Source organism: Engraulis encrasicolus, chromosome 6 (assembly GCF_034702125.1).
Source record: "Engraulis encrasicolus isolate BLACKSEA-1 chromosome 6, IST_EnEncr_1.0, whole genome shotgun sequence".
Classification (NCBI taxonomy): domain Eukaryota; kingdom Metazoa; phylum Chordata; class Actinopteri; order Clupeiformes; family Engraulidae; genus Engraulis; species Engraulis encrasicolus.
In genome coordinates this window covers 56,125,082-56,147,581 of record NC_085862.1, presented here as the reverse complement: position 1 = coordinate 56,147,581, position 22,500 = coordinate 56,125,082, and the positions used below count along the sequence as shown (strand labels likewise).

Here is a 22,500-nt window from a genome sequence, read left to right as displayed (position 1 = left end):
ACACACACACACACACACACACACACACACACACACACACACACACACACACACTGTCCCTGTTGAGAAGGGGCAGAAGATTGGCAAGACAAATGAGGACACACACACACACACACACAGACACACACAGACACACACACACACACACACACACACACACACACACACACACACACACACACACACACAGTCAACCCCAGATGAATCCCCCTTAACAAGTCTGCTGCCCAGGCTGGTATGTGAACGTGATTGGACCAGCAGGCTCGCTGTGATGATTCCTCCCCCATAACCTGTGTCTGTCCTATATGTCCCACCGGTGGCAGGTGTAATTCAGTCAACGTAATTATAAATAATTAATTATATAATTCTTAAATTATAATTATGAGCTCCGGGTCAGCAGGTGAGCTGTGCTGGGACACTCAAAGTAGGTCACACTGAAGCAGATGAACACCAGAGCCAAAAGTGACCGGGACAGACACAGTTAGGGACACATGAAGGGACAGCGAGCACACGGGGATGGTGAGGGCAACAGCAGGGTAGCGCTGAGAGTGGTGGCAGCCATCGCCTAGAGCAGTGGTTCCCAACCTATGGGTCAGGACCCCCCTTATGGGTCGCCAAAGATCCACAGGGGGTCGCGGAGCCCTCTTGATTTTAAGGGGTTTCGTTTTAAATATATATAGCCCATGTTGAATAAAAGACAAAGCATTTAACTAATAAATGCATAGACGCAACAAATTGTAAGTGCTACATTAAACATTTATTCTATATTTGACCAAAGACGAATTGAGGAATAAAATAACTAAAATAAGTTTTCGCAGGAAACGTGACTCCGTCTCATGCGGGCGCTCGCGTGGTTGGGTCACCAAAACTTACAATAGTAAGAACATGGGTCCCTTAAGAAAAAGGTTGGGAACCACTGGCCTAGTGGTTAAGGTCAGAGGATTGCAAGTTTGAATCCTCATTCTACTACTCCCTATCTCACTCCATGGCTGAAGGCTCCTTGAGCAAGCCACCTAACACCACACTGCTCCAGGGACTGTGATTCACTTTGGATAAAAGTGTCAGATAAGTGTGATGTACTGTAACTGTAAAACTGTGAAACTGTAATAGTCAGAGAGACACTTTTTTGACTTTTAAAATCCCTTTATTGAACCATTGCATGGTCTATACGTCCACAAAAATGGTCAACACACCCCCCAAACCCCCACCCACCCTAACCCATTAAAATCACCCCATTACCAATGGAAACCCAGCCCACCACCCGCACTGACTGACCATACCCCTGTGCCCACAGGTCAAAGACGTCCAAAAAGGAACTGTCATTCAGTGTAACGGATACCTTCTGTTGACTGTAACTGTAAAAAAACATGATTTTCAAATTGTTTCAAGTGAATGGATGACAGCCGAGGCTTTCATGAATTCACTGGAAAAAAAATAAATAAAAAGAGTCATGTTTCTTACAGTTACAGTCAGCAGAAGGTATGCGTTACACTGAATGACAGTTCCTTTTTGGACGTCTTCGACCCCCACGCACCACTTCTTTGCAAATGTATCAGTATTTCCTGTGACCTGATAGTAAGTGTACTCAACCATAATCCTACACTCAACTAGAGCTTTAAACATTTTAACCCGATCCCCCACATTCCTCTCCTCTTCCAGCTTATTGCATTTCCATTGGAAGAGTGGCAGTCACAGACACAACACAAGGTTGGGACTGTAGGGGGAGCGACACACAAGAACACAGAGTGGCAGGAGGAGAAGGATTGTCTCACTGGTCAACCTTATCTTGCTCTGCTCTAAAATCTTTGATGGCTAGGAGGAGGGCTCAGCTGCAAGCTAGACAATGTTGCAATGATAGGGAGGCACACGCACATGGTGGCAGGAACACAATAAAGTGGCAATTATGCACCCACAAGAAGGACACTAGCAGTGAGAGAAAGAGCGAGGGAGAGGAGACCGTGAGGAGACACAGGCACACCGTGGCAGGGAAATGAACAGTAGCAAGACACATATGCTGTTTTCAGGCCGACCAGGGCCCTGTTTCTCGACAGGTTAGTTGCTAACTAGGTAGCAACTTACTTGGTTGCAATGCAATTTCCCATTGGCAACTTACTAAGTTGCTAACTTAGTTAGCAACGGCACTGTTGAGAAACGGGGTCCAGAACGGTATCGGTGTCCATTCCCGCACCAGTTACGTTGGGAACTGAGGTGCTTACCTATGAACCACTCACTTTGAACTTTTCCACACGTGACTGTGTGTTACCTGGATGAACCTGCTGATGTCCATTGTCGTCAAGGTTCGCAGACAAAAAAAAGCAAACCAACTTTTGCGGACTGCAAACCAACTTTCCGGTTCTTGAACGCTCAGGCTTGCGGCGTGAACACACTGTGCGGTTTGAGAGTAGGTGCAGTCACGGGCACCGGCACTGTTCTCAGTCAGCCTGAAAGCGCCTACAGTGACCTGAAGTGGCCATATGCGATGGAAGATACAGAATGTGGTGGGATTGTTCCCCTGCAGCTCTCACTCAGCACTCTGACCTGCTCGTGACCAGCAGAGGTCTGTGTGTGTGTGTGTGTGTGTGTGTGTGCGCCTGTGTGTCTGCGCCTGTGTGTGTCTGTGCGTGTGTGTCTGTGTGTGTCTGTGCGTCTGTGTCTGTGTGTGTGTCTGTGTGGCCTCACAATGGGAGATGAGTTTGTTTATCTTCCATATATAGAGACTTAAGGCCTGTGTGTGTGCATGACCGTGTGTGTGTGCATGACCGTGTGTGTGTGCATTATCGTGTGTGTGTGCGTGCGTGTGCTTGTGTTTATCTTCCATATATAGAGAGGGCAGGCCATTGCTGTGGCTAGCTGGTATGTGCAGTATGCCTGAGCAACACACAGCCTGGGGATCTGGGAGCGTGCGTGCGTGCGTGCGTGTGTGTGTGTGTGTGTGTGCGTGCGCATGTACGTGTGTGTGTGTGTGAGAGAGAGGCAGTGGGGGGTGCTGTCCTGGGAGAGCCTTTATGTAAGTCAGTCCCACGTACCGTACTGTGTGTGGCTTCTACATGCGTACATCGCCTGCCTGCCTCTGCTCTCTCTGTACCACACTGCTTGCTTGTACTGGTACACCACATGTGGAATGTGTGTGTTGAATACTTAATGGCTGGTTAAGGTGGGAGTGAGTGTTTTTATTGATGGCTGATAGGGGGTAATTGGTGGCTTTCCTGGATAGATGATAATAATGGCTGTTGTGATCAGCGTTAGCGCTGATTCACACACAGCGTCAACAGTACGGAGGCGGTAAGAATTGGTAAAAGGGCGGTAAAAAAATTATTTTCCATTTCTGTTCTTTTTCCACCACTGACCACATCGCACTGTTGGTACGGAAATACTCATCCAATCCAAGTGTACGATGGTCGACGAGTAGAATAGAGTATTGCCCTCCAGTTACCATACACTCTCAATGGACTCATCTGATTTTGTTCATTCATAACTTTTCTGCTCAGGCACTAGACAAAAAAAAACCTTTCCGCACTGCCGGCACACAGAAGGTCAGTGTGAATTTGCCGTTATGAGGAGAGGAAACTGGTGGTGGGTGAAGTGAGTGAGGTGTGAAAATTATGATTGATGGAAACCGACAAGTGTGTCATTGATGATTGGTGATATTGAAGTGAGACGTGCAGTGTAATAAGCCTTAATGGCAGATTGAGAAAGAAAGTGTTGCGAACATTTATACTGGGACAGACAACGACGATGACCATATCGTAAAGAGGAGAGTGAACCCACACACAGGCGCTTTTCCACTGTTCCGCATACCACATACCGGCTGTGTTCCCGCCACTCTTTAGATTACACAACAGCCTTCAGTTTGCATTCATGAGTGCTAAGGTCCAAGCCCCGTAACATGGTTTACTGTCCGTGTTTGCCAATGCGCGAATGTCCTTGCACCATTATTCCCTGTGTTTCTATGGCTACACTACTGAGAATAGACAATTAATAAGCATAGAGGAAGGACGTTATGGGAAGAGGAGGCTAGAGCAGAGGCATGTCTGTCTGTCTATGAGGTAGAGGAAAGTAGATTCCACAGTGTGTGTATCTGTGGAGAGGAGGAAGGGTATTCATTCATTTCAACCTTTTATTCAACTTTCTCAGTAATACAGTTCAGGGTAACGATTTCAGTGCAGCTGAGAACAAATTATAACAGCTAGAAGTCTGGACATTAACAATAAACGCTTCAAGGATCATGTATACATACATTAATAATGGGTGGTAGAGAGCTGCAAAGAAAATGGAGAGGAGGCTGAGAGGAAATGAGGGTTAGTAGGGAAGAGAAGAGGGGAGAGGAAATGAGGTTTGGTATTGAGGAGAGGAGGGCAGAGGGTTTAGGCCCTAAGTCCAAAGACCCTAAGTGGTGGGGTACAGTAGGGAGAAGGTTTCTGTAATTCTAATCTGTAATAAGACGACCATAGGGAATATTTTTAAAAGATATTTCAGGGGCTTTTGTGCCTTTATTGCTCGGGAAGTGGAGATTATCACAGGAAGTGAGTATGGGGAGAGAGATGGGGAAGGATCAACAAATGACCTAGGCCGGAATCGAACCCGGGTCACCAGCGTAGTAACCCACTGCCCTACCGTTGGGCCACGGCAGGGGGTTATTTTAACCATTGGTTTGGAAGTTGAGTTGTGCTTGTCTGAGTCAGTGACTGCGTGGGTGTATGTTTGCATGCCTGCCTGTGCCCATGGTTACTGTATACTGCTGTCATGCCTGGGGTCTTGCCGAGGGAACATGCTTTATCATTTGTGTCTGGGCGGGGGGGCTTAGAGTGCATTAGTGGGGAAGACGAATGACTCAGGACAGGTGCACACACCTGCATGGCTCAGATGAGCGTCAGGTGAGCTGTTTGTACCTGCGTGACAGGTCTGTCGAGGCGGCGGGGGGAACTCCCTCGGTAGAAACTGCCACTGGGATGTTCCGCTGAAACCATCAGCCTCAGTGTTCCGGAACTTTTCCCAGTCAATTAGCGTTTCTGGGGAAAGGGAAACTGACGCTGCCGCAGGCTGGTCTAGTTTGGTTAGGAGCACCCCGAGGTCTCCTGTGACAGCTGTTGCGGATAAGCCTGAAGTCTGTTGCTCCTACCGTACTGAGTACTCCTTCTCCTACTCCTGCTTCAGCCTCCTCTCCTCCTTCACTCTGCTCTCCTCTACTTCACCCTCCTCTACACTCCTTTAGCCCCTTCTCCACCCTCCCTCCCCTCTCTCTTCCCCTCTTTGACTTTAACTTATGAAATTGACTCCTCCCCTCTCAATCTGCTCTCCTCCCCTCTCATTCTGGTCTCCTCCCCTCTCAATCTGCTCTCCTCCCCTCTCATTCTGGTCTCCTCCCCTCTCCTCCTACTATCGACCTCCTCCTCTCACCCCTCCTCCTCCTCCCATCTTTCCTCATCTCATCCTCACTAAGCAGGTCCTGGGACAAAACAGCCTTGCATGCCTTCAGAAGCAACAGACTCCCGGCCATGTGCGACTACCCACACATGAGTCTGACAGACTGGAACACTAATTGCAGGTCAATGTGTTTGCCCAGTATTGGACCAGGGCCTCCTCTGCGTTTGCCTAGTGTCGGCCTAGTGCGTGCCCTGTGTTTGCTTAGTATTGGCCCAGTGCTCGCTCTGCGTTTGTCCAGCATTGGCTCGCCATCCAACTGCCCAGTGGCTCAGTCTCCCCTGTTGCACCCTTTATGTTCCCTATGATGAATTGGTCCAGTGTGCCCATGTGCCCAGTCTTCTTTCCCCAGTGTGCCCTCTGCCCCAGTGTCACCCCAAGTATTAATGGCTAAGTGGAGCGTGAAATGGGGACTCAAGGCTGCCCCTGTGAGAGCCTCATTTGTACCAAATGGATGGGGATGAGTCATCAGTCCTTTCAAAAGGGGGTCCAGATGAACAAAACAAGTCTGTTTACGTTCCCCTTCTTGAACACCTGATTGACACTGTTTGGAGAAGTTCGCTGATCATGTTGGTGTGGAAAATGACTATACTTGTACAGTTGTAGCCTATATTTGAACGTGCATGTATGCAGGCTCTAAACTAACTTTTTTCGTCACCTGCCTAAATGGTTTGTACTGTAGATGTTTATCTTACTAATAAGCACACACTCTCTAATGGGTCAAAGTGGCTAGTAAGTTGTTTTTTCTAGCAGCCAAACTGAAATTTCACCAGCAATTGGTCGGTTGGCTGGTGTTCATTTGTCCTGAACATATGACCATCAAGATGTGCTTCATAAAGCCATGGCGTTGTACAGTAAATCGGAATATGTAGTATGTTAAGGCCTTTGATTTTGGCGCCATTCATGGTTCTGTGGCTGTACCAAGGTCTGTGGCTATGTCTGGCAATACTGTGTTGCGAAGGCACGTGTCCCTTTGCTCTTGCAGTCTGTATCCTATAGATCTAAGCCTTGAATCTGTGGCTATGTTGTAGCAGCCAATTATATAATGACCAGTAATGTAATAACATAATCATTTAAATGTAGGCAATAAAGGTAATAACGTTATAATTTGCCAATAATGTACTGAAATTATTGAGCCAATAATGTAATAATATTTTGCCCATAACATAAGAAGGTATTACATTATTGGCTGGCTATTACGTTATTGGCCTTTTACTAAAAAAGGCCTTTTATATAATAGCTGGTACCAATAATGTAACAATTGCATTTTGCTTCTTTTTATTCTGGCATTATTGGCTCAACGATCTTAACATTATTGGCAAATGCTTACCTTATAGCCTTTATTACATCTAAATTATTGTGTTATTGGCCGTTATTACGTTATGCTGCTAGCCTGCTACACACATCAAGGGACGTTTTACTACACTTAAGCAATACAGCGGCTTCCGCCCGCCGTGACTTAACAATAGGGCACTGGGTTAATCGATTCTGGCCCGGGTCATTTGCCGATCCCTCCCTGTCTCTCTCCCCAGTCCCCACTCATTTCCTGTCTCTCCTTCACTGTCCCTTCAAAAAATAAAGGCAATAAAGCCCTAAAAATATTAAAATCAAAACAAAACAAAACAACACAGCGGTTTCACATTGGACGCTAGAAGAGACGAAACACCTACTGGTTCTAAAAACTCTTTTGACTAAGATGAGTTGGATGGATGAGAATTCTCTGAGACGCGTTCTGCGACAGTATGCTATGTGCAATCATGCATCACCCACCCCTCCCTCCTACCATTAAGTGCTTGAGGTTTGAGTGGTGTGAAATGGAGGGTTGTATCTTGACGTGGCCACTTTACCACCCTGACCTTTGGCCATCTGTCACCTGTGAGTGCGTGTGGGTGTGCGCGTGTGTGCGCGCATGCGTGTGTGAGTGTGTGCACACTTGTCTGTGTGTGTGTGTATGCATGCATGTGTGTGTGCACAAGTGTATGTGTGTGAGTGTGTATGTGTCTGTGTGTGTTTGTGTGTGGTTGTGTGGGTGTGCAAGCGGGCGTGTGTGTTTAAATATCTTGTAAAGATAATCCGATGCTGACTTTGGCCGTAAACCTGCATAGTTTCTCCCAACATGAGTTGTTCTTCTCCTCCCATATCACGCTGCTCTGATACATTGGTTTAGAGACAAGATCCACATCACACACCCTCTTCATATTTTAGAAAAGGGATCACCATGACAACCACTTGTCAGCTACATTCACCAAAGCTCTATAACCAGACTGTATGGCTCCTCAACACACGGTCATGGTAAATAGCAAATTGTAAATCAATAAATCAAATGTAACTAAGATAGGGTAGATTGTCTTTTTCGTGTATACAGTGCCTATATTTAACAGTAAGCATTTAAATGAAATAAATTGGATACATGTTTACAGTTGTCGATTAATTGTAGAAAGAAATGTTGGTAATCAACTGGCTTTTTAGTCTGAAATGTGACGTTTGTTTGTTTGTTTGTTTGTCTGTTTGTTTATGGCAGGCGGACATCACTAAGTGTGTGGTCAACACTGACCCCAGCTTCCACTCCCATTGGCTGGTGTCCACGGCCTGCTCCTGGGGGCACTACCTGAAGACCGTCTTCTTCTACCTGCTACGGGAGAAGTGAGCAGAGAAATGGACGGACGGAGAGAGAGAGAAAAAAGAGAGGGAGAGAGAGAGAGAGAGAGAAAGACAGATCGATTCGGGACAGAGACAGAGATGGAGATTGAGAGAGTGAAAGAGAGAGAGAGGCTGTTCAGATGAAGGTGATGCGTGACCAGGGCCTTCTTCTCGTCCCCTCACTGGTGAAGAGGCACCTCTCTCCTCGCCCCCTAGTGGCCACTCTCTGCAACTACCATTGTTTACACCTGCAGATTGTTTGCACTGTGCCTTTGACTAGTATTATATTATATTATTATATTATATACATGGTGTCCACCACTTCAGCACGCAACCTGAAACCGCCCACACAAACGTTGATCCGCTCAAGGACAGAGGCTGCCTACTTATTGCTTTACCCACAGAAGCAGCTCGCTCGCTACTAATCTACACAGGGATGCCCCAACACACCTGCACACCCATTCATCCTTACATCTGTGCACCCATTCACTCATCAACGGACCCAGCTATCCTCCCATCCTCTCATCCATGCACCTATACGTGCACCCCTCCACATAGCATCTCTTTTTCCCTTTATCCATCAGACCACCCATCCATCCATCCATCCATCCATCCATCCACCGTTTACAACCCATCCAGTGATGTATACACTCTCCCTCTGCCGCAGTGTTGCTTTTCTTTTCATATGGTCCTGGCCGGTTGGGTAGCCTCCACGAGACCAAAAGAGACAATCATGGACTTTGTGGTGTGTGTGTTTGTAGACTATTTCATGCAGAACGTAGCCTTGCACAGAAAAGTACGTAGTACTACTGTACCTGCTGCTTTAGGGTTGCAAGGCCAGAGATGTTTAGAGTAGTTCTTTTTGAGGTTCAAAGTGTTCCTTTGATGTGTTCTTTAGGCTGCAATGTACCTTTTAAAGTGTTCTTCATGTTGCAAAAATGTTTGAAAATCCTTTGTGTGGGTTAAGGTCCCTTAGTGTTTTGGGGCAGTGAGACTCGTTTCAAAGTGTTTTTGGGGTGTTTTTGGGATGTTTTTGGTGTGTAGGGAGCCTCTATGGGCCTAGAGGTTGACCTACAGGCATGCTCGGCAACACACACACACACACACACACACACACACACACACACACACACACACACACACACACACACACACACACACACACACACACACACACACACACGAGCAGCAACCCCTGAATGTCTTGATTAGATACAGAGCAGCAACTGCAAAGACGACTAGCTAGATATTTATATTCGCAAAACTGCAGTGGCAAGATTAAATCTGGATTTTTGTTATCACCAAGAATTCTTGTGTGTGTAGTGAGTATGTGTGTGTGAGAGAGAGAGAGAGAAAAAAAGAGAGCGTGTGCGTGCGTGTGCGTGGAAGAGAGAGCATGCAGTGCAGTGCAGTGGAGGGAGGGAGGGTCTGCATACTGAGACTGTTTTAAACAGAGCTGCATTGTGAGCTGAGTGTGTGTGTGTGTGCATACTTGTGTGTTGTCCTAAAACCCTCTCTGGACACAGTGTGAGCTGTTTGATGGGGGGGATTCTGACACCACTGTAGCCCAGACTATGTGTCGTACTGGCTATAAGGTCTTGTGTCTTACCTGAGTTGAGGGCACGTCACACTAAAGACCAGCACCTACTATGTGAGTGTACACCTGACTGGGCTAGCACCTTATTAAGGACTCACACAGATACCTGGCTGGACTAGCACCTGTGTCAGTGGATATCTTGCTGGACTAACACCTGTGTCAGAAGATACATGGCTGGACTAGCACCTGTGTCACCCTGCATCTGACTTGTGTTCTGGAACATCACCTCACCTGTGTCAGTGTGCTCCTGTGCCCTGGTGGACCATCACCTGTTTGGGGGAAGCACACCCAGCAACTCTGCACTGGTCAAACTTGCGTTTCATGGACAATGTCTGTGGCTTGTTTTTAGTTATGTTTTTAGCACTTCAATTTAATGTTTTATTCTGTGAATAATGATGCCTCTCTACCATTGTATGTTTGTGCCTCTATGTATGTACAGTATGTACGGTATGTATGTATGAGAGAATAAATCTTTTAAAGCCCACAAACTTCCTTGTTGTTTTGAGTGTGTGTTTGGTTGGGTGCGGCTAAGTGGAGGGAGGGAGAAGGTGGGTATTGATGGGCATTTTTGAGCAAATAAGGAACTCCAACATCAAACAATACCATGGAAGTTTAGAGCCTATACACTTACATCAAACAATACGGTGGAGATTGAAGAGTCAATACACCCACATCAAACTATAGGCCTTCAGTGCAGTGATTTGTGATGGTGTGCATAGCTGTGCATAGTGTTTCCATGGCAGCATGCTGAGTGGGAACTGTAGGGGAGGAAGGCAAGGACAAAGCAATGCGCCCAGAGAACTGTGGCAAGTCCTGGGTGAAAGGAATACACCCAGAGCAATATAGCAAGTCATGGGAGAAACACACAGCAGTGCAATAGGCGTGGCTGTGAGGGGAATTGGCTGAAACAATTGGTATTGCTTCAAACAATCGGTATAAGTTCAAACAATTAGAAGTGGTATGAACTGAAGTGTCGCAATTCTGTTTTCCCCCCACAAGTGAACCTAAAATGAACTGGTGATATGGAAAGGTGTGGCAGTTTTGACTAATTTTATTTCAAACTACATTTGCTGGAGAGTGTTTTTGAATGCGTATTCTTCATGACTTTCTGCGGTAATTTTGATTCTCTTCATCACGTCATGGCTGTTGAAATGACCATGCATTTGCTGTAAGAGGCCAGTGTTAATAGGATGCGTTACAGTCTGAAGGACATGTCTGAAGCCAAAATCTACAAAACCAAATCACCTACCTACCACATACAGTAGATTCCATACTTGAAAGTGGACCCCTGCCAAATGTGAAATGAAGTTATATGCTGCCATCTGGTGTTTGGTATGGGATGTGCGTGGTACTGAAGTGAGGACATTGTGTACATGGCTTCTTGAGCACACTTCTGGAAGACCAAGTGACCTCTCAGGATGTTGAAGTTATACTTAAGGTAACTGTAACAAGTAAATTACTACATTATTAAAGTAAACTTTCCAGTGCTTCAGATGAATAGCATCATACCATCTTCTCAGTTCAGGCTGCTGATGGCTTACAATTTCACAAAATAATGTTACGTATAATGTTTGCCATGCACCTCTACAAAATACCCCTCTCCCCTCAAGAGTACACATGTACTGGCTGACACCACATTACCTTAATCCCCTGATCTTGTCCCATCACCTGTTGTTGTGAAATATTTATACAGAGCAATATCTTGTGTGATATTTAGTACAGTGCGGTCAGTGTCTTGAACTGAGTATTTATGTATAACTCTCTACAATGTAGATACTCTCAAGTGTATGGTTGCATGAGTCCCAACCTGGGCCGCCTCTACTGCAATGCACAGTAGGCCTATAGCAATATCTTGCAATACTGAGCAAGACAATCTGTGCAATAACTTTGGATAAATGCAGTTTCAACCTAATCTTCTACAAAGCGGATTCCAAAAAAGTTGGGACACTTAATATTGTGTGAATAAAATCAAAGTGCTGGCATTTTCAAAACATCTAATATGTTAATAAGGTAGAGCATTATGTACAGACAACATATCAGCTGTTAAAGTTGAGCAGAATTATTGTTTTGAGGTAATTATGTGATCATTTGAAATTTCACCCTTGCAACAAATCCCAAAAAAGTTGGGACAGGGCCAATAAAATGCTTTTTATATTGGATACGACTAAACACAACACAAGGGATGAGACTGAACAGTTAAATACTTTGACTGATGGCATAATTTTATTCAAAAATTAGATATTTTGATATGTGAGACATGATTTCAGCAGCTCAACTGATAGGTGTGTTCTTCAACTTGTTTACCTTTTTGTTATGCTTAATATGTGGCATATCCTGACCGCAAGAAAACAATTTTGTGACCTGTTTACTCTTATGATGGAACCACACTGTTGGAACATAGCAGAGATTGAAATTTGCCACCATTATGGGGCAATATCTAAAGGCGGTGCTCAAAAATATAATGCCTTGGTAGCTATGTCTGCTGTTTAAAGTCTGTATGTATCATTTAACATTCATTTTAATGCTCTACATGAGTAAGAAGCCATACCTTACCATCATATTTGCTGTCTTTCAGACTGACCACTAAATCAAGCTGAAGTATTCATTTTCTATATAACCTGGAGGGTGCATGACTCCATAATTTTCAAAAAGGATTAAATATTTTCCATTCTGTAATCAGAGGACAGTTTCACATGTCTACTAGGTCCATAGAATGAGCTTTTCTGCACGCAACACTGATTGATGTCTGCATCATGTGCATTAATCAAGTGTTGTGTTTATGGTCAATTTTTCGAGAGCTGTCATTGTTGGAGTGTCATAGTTTGCTTATTTACCACGAGTATGTCATGATCTCATAACTCGTGCAATGATTACACAGAACTCTATATTATGGAAATAGGCCTTATATGCCTGCAATTTTGATAATTCAATCTTTCTGTGTAATAGATAAGTAATTAGTCCCTCAAAATATTTGCTGCTGAGTGCCACAGCGTCTCTGTGATGGTATTTTATTTGTGCATTCATGTTGGCAGTCAATATAGTTCCTTTTATTCTTCCTTGTGTAATGTTTAGAATTATCCAACTATTACAACATGTTTTGGCCCTGTCCCAACTTTTTTGAGATTTGTTGCATGGGTCTAATTTTAAATGATCACATAATTACCTCAAAACAATAATTCTGCTCGACTTTAACAACTGATATGTTGTCTGTACATAATGCTATACCTTATTAACATATTAGATGTTTTGAAAATGCCAGCATTTTGATTTTATTCACAAAATACAAAGTGTCCCAACTTTTTTGGAATCCGCTTTGTATTATAGAAGAACAGAATATTAGGGCGAAGCTGGTGCATTAGAAATAATCAATAATAATTAATAATTAGTAATAATTAGTAATAATAGGCTGTCCTACTCTGTGTGCCTAAATAGCCTACAGGGGTGGAAAGTAACTAATTACATTTACTCAAGTATTGTAGGCCTACTTGAGTAGCTTTTTATGAGTACTTTTTACTTTTTAAGTAGTTTTTAAAATTAATACTTTTACTTGTACTTGAGTACATTTTGACCCAAGTACTTTAGGCCTACTCAATCACACTGGAACCTGGCCTGAGTACGGAGGGGAAAATAGACAAAATGCCATGCGAAATAATGCCACAATCTGCCGGAAATGAAAGATTATGGAGGATGGCACACAGCATTTCCACTATTGTACTATCTTGGATCAATGTATTGGATGATGGCTGGTGCCAAGCAAGATATAGAGGTTATGGAGGACGTTATTCAAGAAAAAGAAACATTAAATTGTCGAGAGGAAAGCTAATTAAAAGTAACAAAGTACTTTTACTCAAATTAAATTTTTACTTTTACTTGAGTAGATTTTTAGATAGGTAGGCTATGTCTACCTTTACTTTTAGGCCTACTCCAGTAGGATTTAGGCAAAGTAAATATAGGCTACTTATACTTGAGTAGGCTACACATTTTTTGTAGGCCTACCTTCCACCTCTGCCTAAATATCCCACGTGTAGGCTATAGTCGCAGTCAAATAGATTAAATTCAGTTACATTCAATTCACACATTTAAATAATGAAAATCGTAATAAAAAGACGGGCTTTGTGCTAAAACCATGTTGATGTACAGTGTTCATGACATGAATTGGATCGGATAACGCTTTGCTCACAGACAGGGCAGCTGATGTGGTGTAGAAATAGGTTTTGGCCCCGCTGACTTTTGCGCAACATTTTTGAGGTAAACAGAGGGTCACGCGACACACGGAATTCCTTCACACTTCCTGTTTATCCGCGCGAACGGGTCCTCTATCCCTTTTCAGTTTGTATTCGCGTAAGAAAAGCGTTATTCTTGTTTTCCCAAAAGTGTCTCCATTTTACTAGATGCATTTGTGTGTTTTTAACCAACATAAACATTAAGCAGCGTAAAACAGTTGGCTGCTACGTCGCATTTTTACTTCCCATTACATCACCATTGTTGAGTGTTTTGATTGGACAACAGTATCAACCCCACCCGAGTGACAGTAGCGATTGGAGACTGCCACGGCTAACTGCAAATGCTCAATGTTATTGGGCAATCGAATATCTCGAATTCAGCAGGGTAGGCTGAATCACTGTCGGGATGGATGCAGGTAAGACATCCCAGATAAAACAATTCTTTAAACATTTTCTGGAGCTTGTCTTGAGATGTTATACTCAGGGAGGTTGTGGGATTGAGCTACAGTTGTTGACTGTGTAACTGCCAGTTGCGTTGCTCAACACTGCCACTGTCTATTGTGAGACGTCTAGAATTACCCTGCTGTGTTGTTGGAGCTGACGATTACATTAGCTTCGTGGCTAGCCAAACCAAAGCTACATTAGTCAGCCTCCTCCGGATAGTGACTGCAAATCTGCTGCAAGATGCCCCTGCTGCAAATAAAGTGAACATTCTCCCATTGCCGAAGCTGTCACTCCTCAAAAGCTTTGGTGCGAAGGGTGGCAGTAATCACGGTTGCATATTGTGTGAAATAAGGCAGCGAGTGCAGGGGTGTCATCCTAACCTCACAACTTGAGTGTGTCAGCAGCAGCAAGCCCTCTGTTGGGCTACCTCATCGACCCACAGGGTGTCCTTGTGTTGACATTACGCCGCATCCATTCCATAGTGGTGACAGTTTAAGTTACAGGCTTGCTGACGTGGCTCAGGTGTCCAAACCACATGTTTATAGTCAGGGTGCTTTGTTTAAGCCACACATGGGCACAACAATAAATTCTAGTTGGTGGACGTGTTGTCATAGCCTGCTATGTGACAGTGCACTGTGTCACGAATAGGGATCGAATCCGCGCTACCTGTAGCATACCGTAAGCATAGGATACTGGAGCCTCTGCCTGTAGTGCTGTGTTGGTGCCAGAAAAGTGTGCTAGATGAAGAGAACTAAGTTGTGTACTGTTGGTGCTGGTGTACTGTTTTCTGTCTGCTGATACATAACATATGCTGATACTACTGATGCACACAGCAATGTAGGCCTACACTGTTCATGATGTTACATGAAGTTAGTCTGATATAATATTGCTGCTATCATTATGAAGCTTTAATGACTTAAATGGGTTTTCACATCCGTAAAAGCTGACTATGTGCATGTTTACTATCTGAAAACATCTTCAGTGTTGTGACTATAGATGGCAGCTAAATGAAAGAGCACATTCCTAAGATGACAATGTTTTATGGAAATCAATGCATTTGTTTCGAAACAATCAGTCAAGTTGATCCAGCCACTCAATGCTTGTTTTATACAAACTGCTTTCAGCTACTCTGACGTACGATACACTGCGGTTCGGAGAGTTTGAAGACTTCCCCGAAACCCCAGAGCCTGTGTGGATATTGGGGAAGCAGTTCAGCGCACTCACAGGTACAAGTAACTAAGGCACACAAAGATGGAGTTGGAAAAAGATGGGAATAGCGCTTAGTTGAATGACGTAGTTGAATGATAGTGCAGTCAATGACAAATAACACGTTATGATTGGATAAGATGTTCCTTCTTGTCTTACAGAGAGGGATGACATCCTATCAGATATAGCCTCACGTTTGTGGTTCACATACAGAAAGAACTTTTCCCCCATTGGTAAGTGCCTCTATGTCCGTGTCCCATTCAGCCCTGTAATGCTGTTTACAAAACAATTTGTTTTTGCTGAGCTCATGGGATATACTGTGTGTGTGTGTGTGTGTGTGTGTGTGTGTGTGTGTGTGTGTGTGTGTGTGTGTGTGTGTGTGTGTGTGTGTGTGTGTGTGTGTGTGTGTGTGTGTTTATGCATCTGCCTCCGGGCCCCCCAGGAGGTACGGGGCCCACGTCAGACACAGGCTGGGGCTGCATGCTGCGGTGTGGGCAGATGGTGCTAGGAGAGGCCCTGGTCCGGCGGCATCTAGGCCGAGGTGAGGGCGCCACAGACACATCTCAGCCACCAAGGCACTGATCATGGCCACATATTGCCGTAATGCCATCCTGCAGGGCTAACACCATGATGCAACAACTGGCACCCTCTCGGTTTCTGACACACTGTTCAAACATGCTTAAGAGACACTAAAAATATGCTCATTTCCCATCTCCACTTGAGTTCAATTATTGAGTTTTACATGTGTCCTGTTCTTCCAGGCATTCCCTGAGTCTAGCTAATGACTGAGAAAATCTGGAAGGGCAGGAAAAGAGATTGAACTCGGTTAATTAACTCAGTTATGTGTTGGAACTTTGCTTTATGTTATTGTATGGATTGTGCTTTCCTAATATAATTGTTTACACATATGAACTGCAATGGTTGGCCAGTGTGCATCTTTTTCTGTGTTGGGTGAGGTTGGACACAGTGACATGGCTATCAGGCTGCAGTGGACCGTCAGTCTTCACTGGTGACACTGACCTTTTTGACAATAGTGACCTTCTTAACACAGCAACCTTTGAGACCTCTGGTGACAATGACTTCTTTGTCCTGGCAGAGTGGAGGTGGTCGAGGGGCCAGCGACAGAGAGACGAGTACAGAAGTATCCTCAACGCCTTTATTGACAAGAAGGACAGTTACTACTCCATTCACCAGATAGGTTAGTGGTGACTAGTCCTCCATCATAGCTGAGTGTATACTCCACCGCCCATGGAATGCGTTAGCGCATGGGTCACACATGTGTTTCAGTCGCAGATGTCAGGGTGATACAACAGTGTTTATACTGGTTTCTAAAAAGCATATTAATATATTGTACATTGCACTGACATTTTGTCTGAATTGACATTCATGACTGAATTCCCTTTGTCTTGGTTCAGCTGCAAATGTTAAATGTGTGTATGACCATGAATGTCTTGGCAGACTGAGTGTGTGCCTCATCCATGATATAAGATGTTGACATGACTGGCCGTGTGGGTGATGTGATGTGTATGTTTTGTGTTGCAGCCCAGATGGGGGTTGGGGAGGGCAAGTCGATCGGCCAGTGGTATGGACCCAACACAGTGGCACAGGTACTCAAGTAAGTACACAAATACCCTACTAAAGTTATAACGTGTACTCAAGTACTAAACAGCACAGTCACTACATTACACTCTTTTATATAACACAGTAGCACATGCGAGGTATACTTCACTTCTCTTGTATAGTTGCAGTAACTAAATTACTGCATATACACCAGCTATAGAGAGATATAAAGATAAAGCTATCTGTATATTCCTCTTGTAAAGATGTGGTTGTTAAAGGATATCTGGTGTGTGTTTTCTGGTTATATGCGAAACTAAGCATAGCTGGTGTGTGTTTCTGGTTGTGAAGGCGTAACTAAGGATATCTGTTTTGTGTTTCTTGGCCCCCTTTTTCGAAAGCATCGTTGTGTTGCTAACCACTTAGCAACATAGTAGGTTGCCAATGGCAAATCACATTTCAACCAAGTAAGTTGCTAACTCACTAACTAGCAAGGAGGCTGTTGAGAAACGCACCTCCAGTTGAAGACGTATCCGGATATCTGGTGTAGACCTACAGTATATTCCTCTTGGAAAGATGTGTTTGTTAAGGGTAGATGTTTTTGGTTTTGAAGGTGTAACTAAGGTATATCTGGTGCTTTTCCGGCTATAAAGCCGTAACTCAAGATATCTGGTGTGTGTTTCTCGCCTACAGGAAGCTGGCGGTGTTCGACTCCTGGAGCCGATTGGCTGTGCACGTTGCCATGGATAACACGGTGGTCATCGAGGAAATCAGTGAGTACACACCTGACACACACATGCATACATAAACAGTGGTCATGATGAGATCAGTGAACACACACACACACACACACACACACACACACACACACACACACACACACACACACACACACACACACACACACACACACACACAAACTGCGGACCCAGGGGAGGTCAGTGAGTACAGGCCTGCCATTGGACTAAATGATTGTGCACTAAAACACTTACGCTGATGCTGGCAACTCTGTCTCTGTCTCTGTCTCTCTCTCTCACTCACTCACTCACTCACTCACTCACTCACTCACTCACTCACTCACTCACTCACTCACTCACTCACTCACTCACTCACTCACTCACTCACTCACTCACTCACTCACTCACTCACTCACTCACTCACTCACACACACAGATGCTGCCAACACACTCACTCACTCACTCATTCAAACACACTCACTCACTCACTCACAAATATATGGACACACACACACACACACACACACACACACACAGCCTGATTATCATCGACTTTCAAATCTCTTCGAGACTTGGTCTGACCAAGAGCATAACAATTAACATTTCCCAAACAGCATTTCCCAAATGGCCTCCCTTGGTTTGCTAATGATTGTTTGCTTCCCAACAAAGTGGGAGGAGTTCCCGTATTTGCGGGAACTCAGAAAGTAGGCTGCATTGCTCTTGACCTGACTGGTAGCAACGCTGAAGCTGTTGCGTCACTAGGAGGGCACGGCCTGGCTAACACACACACACACACACACACACACACACACACACACACACACACACACACACACACACACACACACACACACATTGGCAATGGCAGCTGGAACTCTGTCCTACTGTATATCTATGTAGAGATGTGGACAGGGGTATGCGCTAGTCTTGCCTCACTGCTTGGCTCCAGTAGCAGCATCAGTATCAGAGATATTGGGCCCCTTACTGCATTTAAAGCCTTTGCAACGTAATGCATCAGAAATAAACATCTGCGTCTCCCAGTGTCCACCTGTCCATCCCAGAGAGGATGGAAAAGCACCTAACTCATCACCTGTCCATTGACATTGACTCTGCAGATGCTGCAAGGTCATCACTACAGAGAGCAGGGATGTGACCGGTCTTTCAAGGTCACTATTAGAATGGGCAGGGATGTGACCGGTCTTTCAAGGTCACCAGAGGGGCCAAGCAAAGTCGATTATTTCAAATGGCTCACTGTGGTGGGTTTGGGCCGCAATAGTTCTGATGCGCTAGTTCTGTTACTGACTGACGGTCCCCACTGACTGATTGTAGCTTTAACCAGTGGCACACAGAGGAATTTAAAATACCCACTGCCTTTGACAACTCGTGTAATCATCAGAGCAGCTTGGCCAGATTGTAAGATCAAACGTCATAGTCACAGTAGCCAGGCGCGGCGTGAGTGCTAGTGATGTTGTGTGTTCTGTCCCACACTGAAAAGTCATGTATGCTGTGGCTATAGTGTAAGTAGGGGTGTGCGATATGATGATATTAAATCGTGAAGAATAAAAAAGAATAGAAGATCACCAACAATCTGTCAAAGAATAGACCGCCTTGGAGTGAGGATGCTTACTTCATCAATGTGATTATGTTCACTTTATCAGAGGGACGTTTACGTACTTAGTAGTGTTGTTGTTTTTTTACTGAATTTACTACATTTCAACAGTGCACTTTATCAGAGTGTTATCCGTGTGTGTACATTTGAGGTTGTTTATAATGTTTGCAATTTTTTTTCGGGTAAAAGTTTGTAAAAAGTAAAATAAAAAAAGTAAAATTTTGCCATATCGCCCACCCATAAATTTAAGTGTGAAGTGGTGTTCAGTTCACCGTGTGTTCTGCCCATTGCAGAGAAGCTGTGTATGCCGTGGCTGGACTTTGACAGACCGGGGGCGGGGGCAGCGTGCGGGTCGTCGTCATCGGGTGCCGGTGCGTCGTCACGGGAACTGAACGGCTGCCTGGAGGGCGCGTGTGCGATGGCCAATCAGGACGAGGAAGACGGCGCCCTCTGGAGGCCACTGGTGCTACTGATCCCACTGAGGCTCGGACTCACAGACATCAACGAAGCCTACATAGAGACGCTTAAGGTACACACACACACACACACACACACACACACACACACACACACACACACACACACATCAACAAAGCCTACATAGAGACGCTTAAGGTACACACACACACACACACACACACACACACACACACACACACACACACACACACACACACACACACACACACACACACACCTCGGACTCACAGACATCAACGAAGCCTACATAGAGACGCTTAAGGTACACACACACACACACACACACATCAACAAAGCCTACATAGAGACGTTTAAGGTATACACACACACACACGCCTCGGACTCACAGACATAAACAAAGCCTACATAGAGACACTTAAGGTACACACACACACACACACACACACAGACGTCAACGAAGCCTACATAGAGACGCTCAAGACACACACACACACACACACACACATACACTGGTTCCACAGACATCAACAAAGCCTATATAGAGATGCTTAAGGTACAGACACACAGATCCCACTCGAACTCGGACGCTTAAGGTACACACACACACACACACACAGTCTAGTACTTTTATTTGGAGGTAAGGATTACAGATCCAAATGTTATCGGAAATACACACACACCCACCCACTAGTCCGATTCACAGACCTCAACAACACTCACATAGAGACACTCAAGGTACACATACACTCTACAGGTAAGACACATAAACACAACCTGACATCCACGCTCAGGGGACATACCCAATTTACAGGTACGAGGCCTACATATAAACTAGAGATGCACCGGATCCTGATTTTTAGGATCCTGCCGGATACCGGATCCACTGCTTAAGATCCTGCTGGATCCGGAACCGGATACCGGATCCTACGAAAGGGTTGAAACACATAGCCTACTCACACACGTGGGCCCTTTTTATCACGTTGGCTCAAACTATTTTGACTGAAAAGCCTCGGCTACCGGATCCTGGATCCTGGAACCGGATCCGGATCCTGTGAAAAACCCTATTATCCTGCCGGATCCGGAACCGGATCTTGGATCCGGTGCATCTCTAATATAAACGAAACATAAACTAGACACAAAGACGCCGAATGTACGAGGCCAGCAGTTGTCACAAACTTAAAGTCCACCCACACATTATTATACCCATGCAGTCTCTAACTCAGGTGCAGAGTAGAGGAGAAGGGAGATGTAGGTCAGACAGTCCAACCAGGTCCCAGAACCCCAGAGAGGAGAGCTTTAAATACACTGCATGTTACTTGAGGAAGCTTGACAGTTATGAAGGTACTGATGGCTTTAGATATGCAGCCTATTTCTAGAGGAAGCTGAGCATTATCAAGGTACTACTATCAGCTTTAAGTATACACCAATATTTTTATGGGAACTGTAGCGAAGGGGAGTAGAGTTGCCCAGCTGGGACTCGAACCCAGACCTTCTGGAGTAGTAAACTGGGGCTCTGACTGCTACACCAAAGAGCCAGGCTCGTTGGCATGTTAGTCAGAACACACCCACAACCCTAGTGATGGTCACTCCATCACACTGCCTTCCCCTTCGGGAAGCGCACCTGTGCGCTTCACACACTCATGGTGTCCCTCACGCAACTGCCCATCATGCTTCTCCCATCCAGTGTGCCCCGTCATCAATGCTTCACCCATCACTGGGGTCCCTCACACCGGGGTCACCAATCCTGGGGGTCCCTCACATGGGAATTATGGCTTACACACAATGGGTACGCTTCCAATGGCCTCACGGCAGCCATCCCACTTCTGACACCATTTGTAGCGAAGGGGAGTAGAGTTGCCCAGCTGGGACTCGAACCCAGACCTTCTGGAGTAGTAAATTGGGGCTCTGCCCGCTACACCAAAGAGCCAGGCTCGTTGGCATGTTAGTCAGAACACACCCACAACCCTAGTGATGGTCACTCCATCACAGGAACCTTGACGCGCACACACACACACCATACAGGACTAGCGCACACACTTAGCAACAGCCACACACACTCACTCTGCAGTGGATGTGGAGGAGGCTTATTGATCAGGCTAATGTAATTGCGTCTGGTTTAGAGTCGCAGTGTGTCAATTGTGTTGTCAAACAAACTGCTGCGCTCCCTGGCCATTCCTGTAAACTAATGACATCATCGTTGTTACTGAGGTTTTTTTTTTTTACTGCACAACGTCTTAGTTTTTGTTAAGACTTGTCTTTTTAGTGAATAAAGGGCCAAATCCATACAAGTGCACATAGAAAAACTAGAAATGCACTCTGAGAGTGCAGACCTCTGCCAAGGAAGCTGTTTGATAGAGCATTTGGCTATGTTACACCTGATTTGTTAAAGTCTTTCTGTCTTGTTTTGTGGGGTTATAAAATGGAATGTCAAAATTTGCCATATCCCGCAATGGGAAAGGAAGAGTCTTTTTTTTTTAATTCCTGGATCCAGATCGTGATCCGGATCACCACCAAAATGTAGTCACTTGTTCCTTTTGTCATTTCCAACAACACTCCAATTTCCTTTCCATTCATTACTTTTTGAGTTATCCTGCTGATAGACAGACTGACAAACAGAAAGACAAA

General features: G+C 44.9%; 2 protein-coding genes across 2 annotated transcripts in view; both read left to right on the top strand.

Annotated features, from left to right (window-relative positions):
• The window catches only part of boka (BCL2 family apoptosis regulator BOK a), a 38,723-nt gene extending 28,583 nt beyond the window's left edge, over nt 1–10,140 (top strand). The window contains exon 5 of the mRNA XM_063202007.1: nt 7,943–10,140. Within this exon, the coding sequence (XP_063058077.1) occupies nt 7,943–8,068 (126 nt within the window). The 3' untranslated portion in view covers nt 8,069–10,140. The remainder of the gene's footprint in view (nt 1–7,942) is intronic.
• Nucleotides 10,141–14,015: 3,875 nt separating this feature from the next.
• The window catches only part of atg4b (autophagy related 4B, cysteine peptidase), a 19,686-nt gene continuing 11,201 nt past the window's right edge, over nt 14,016–22,500 (top strand). The window contains exons 1-8 of the mRNA XM_063202006.1: nt 14,016–14,297; nt 15,450–15,551; nt 15,693–15,764; nt 15,974–16,072; nt 16,628–16,729; nt 17,074–17,146; nt 17,782–17,861; nt 19,728–19,963. Coding sequence (XP_063058076.1) covers nt 14,288–14,297; nt 15,450–15,551; nt 15,693–15,764; nt 15,974–16,072; nt 16,628–16,729; nt 17,074–17,146; nt 17,782–17,861; nt 19,728–19,963 — 774 coding nt within the window. The 5' untranslated portion in view covers nt 14,016–14,287. The remainder of the gene's footprint in view (nt 14,298–15,449; nt 15,552–15,692; nt 15,765–15,973; nt 16,073–16,627; nt 16,730–17,073; nt 17,147–17,781; nt 17,862–19,727; nt 19,964–22,500) is intronic.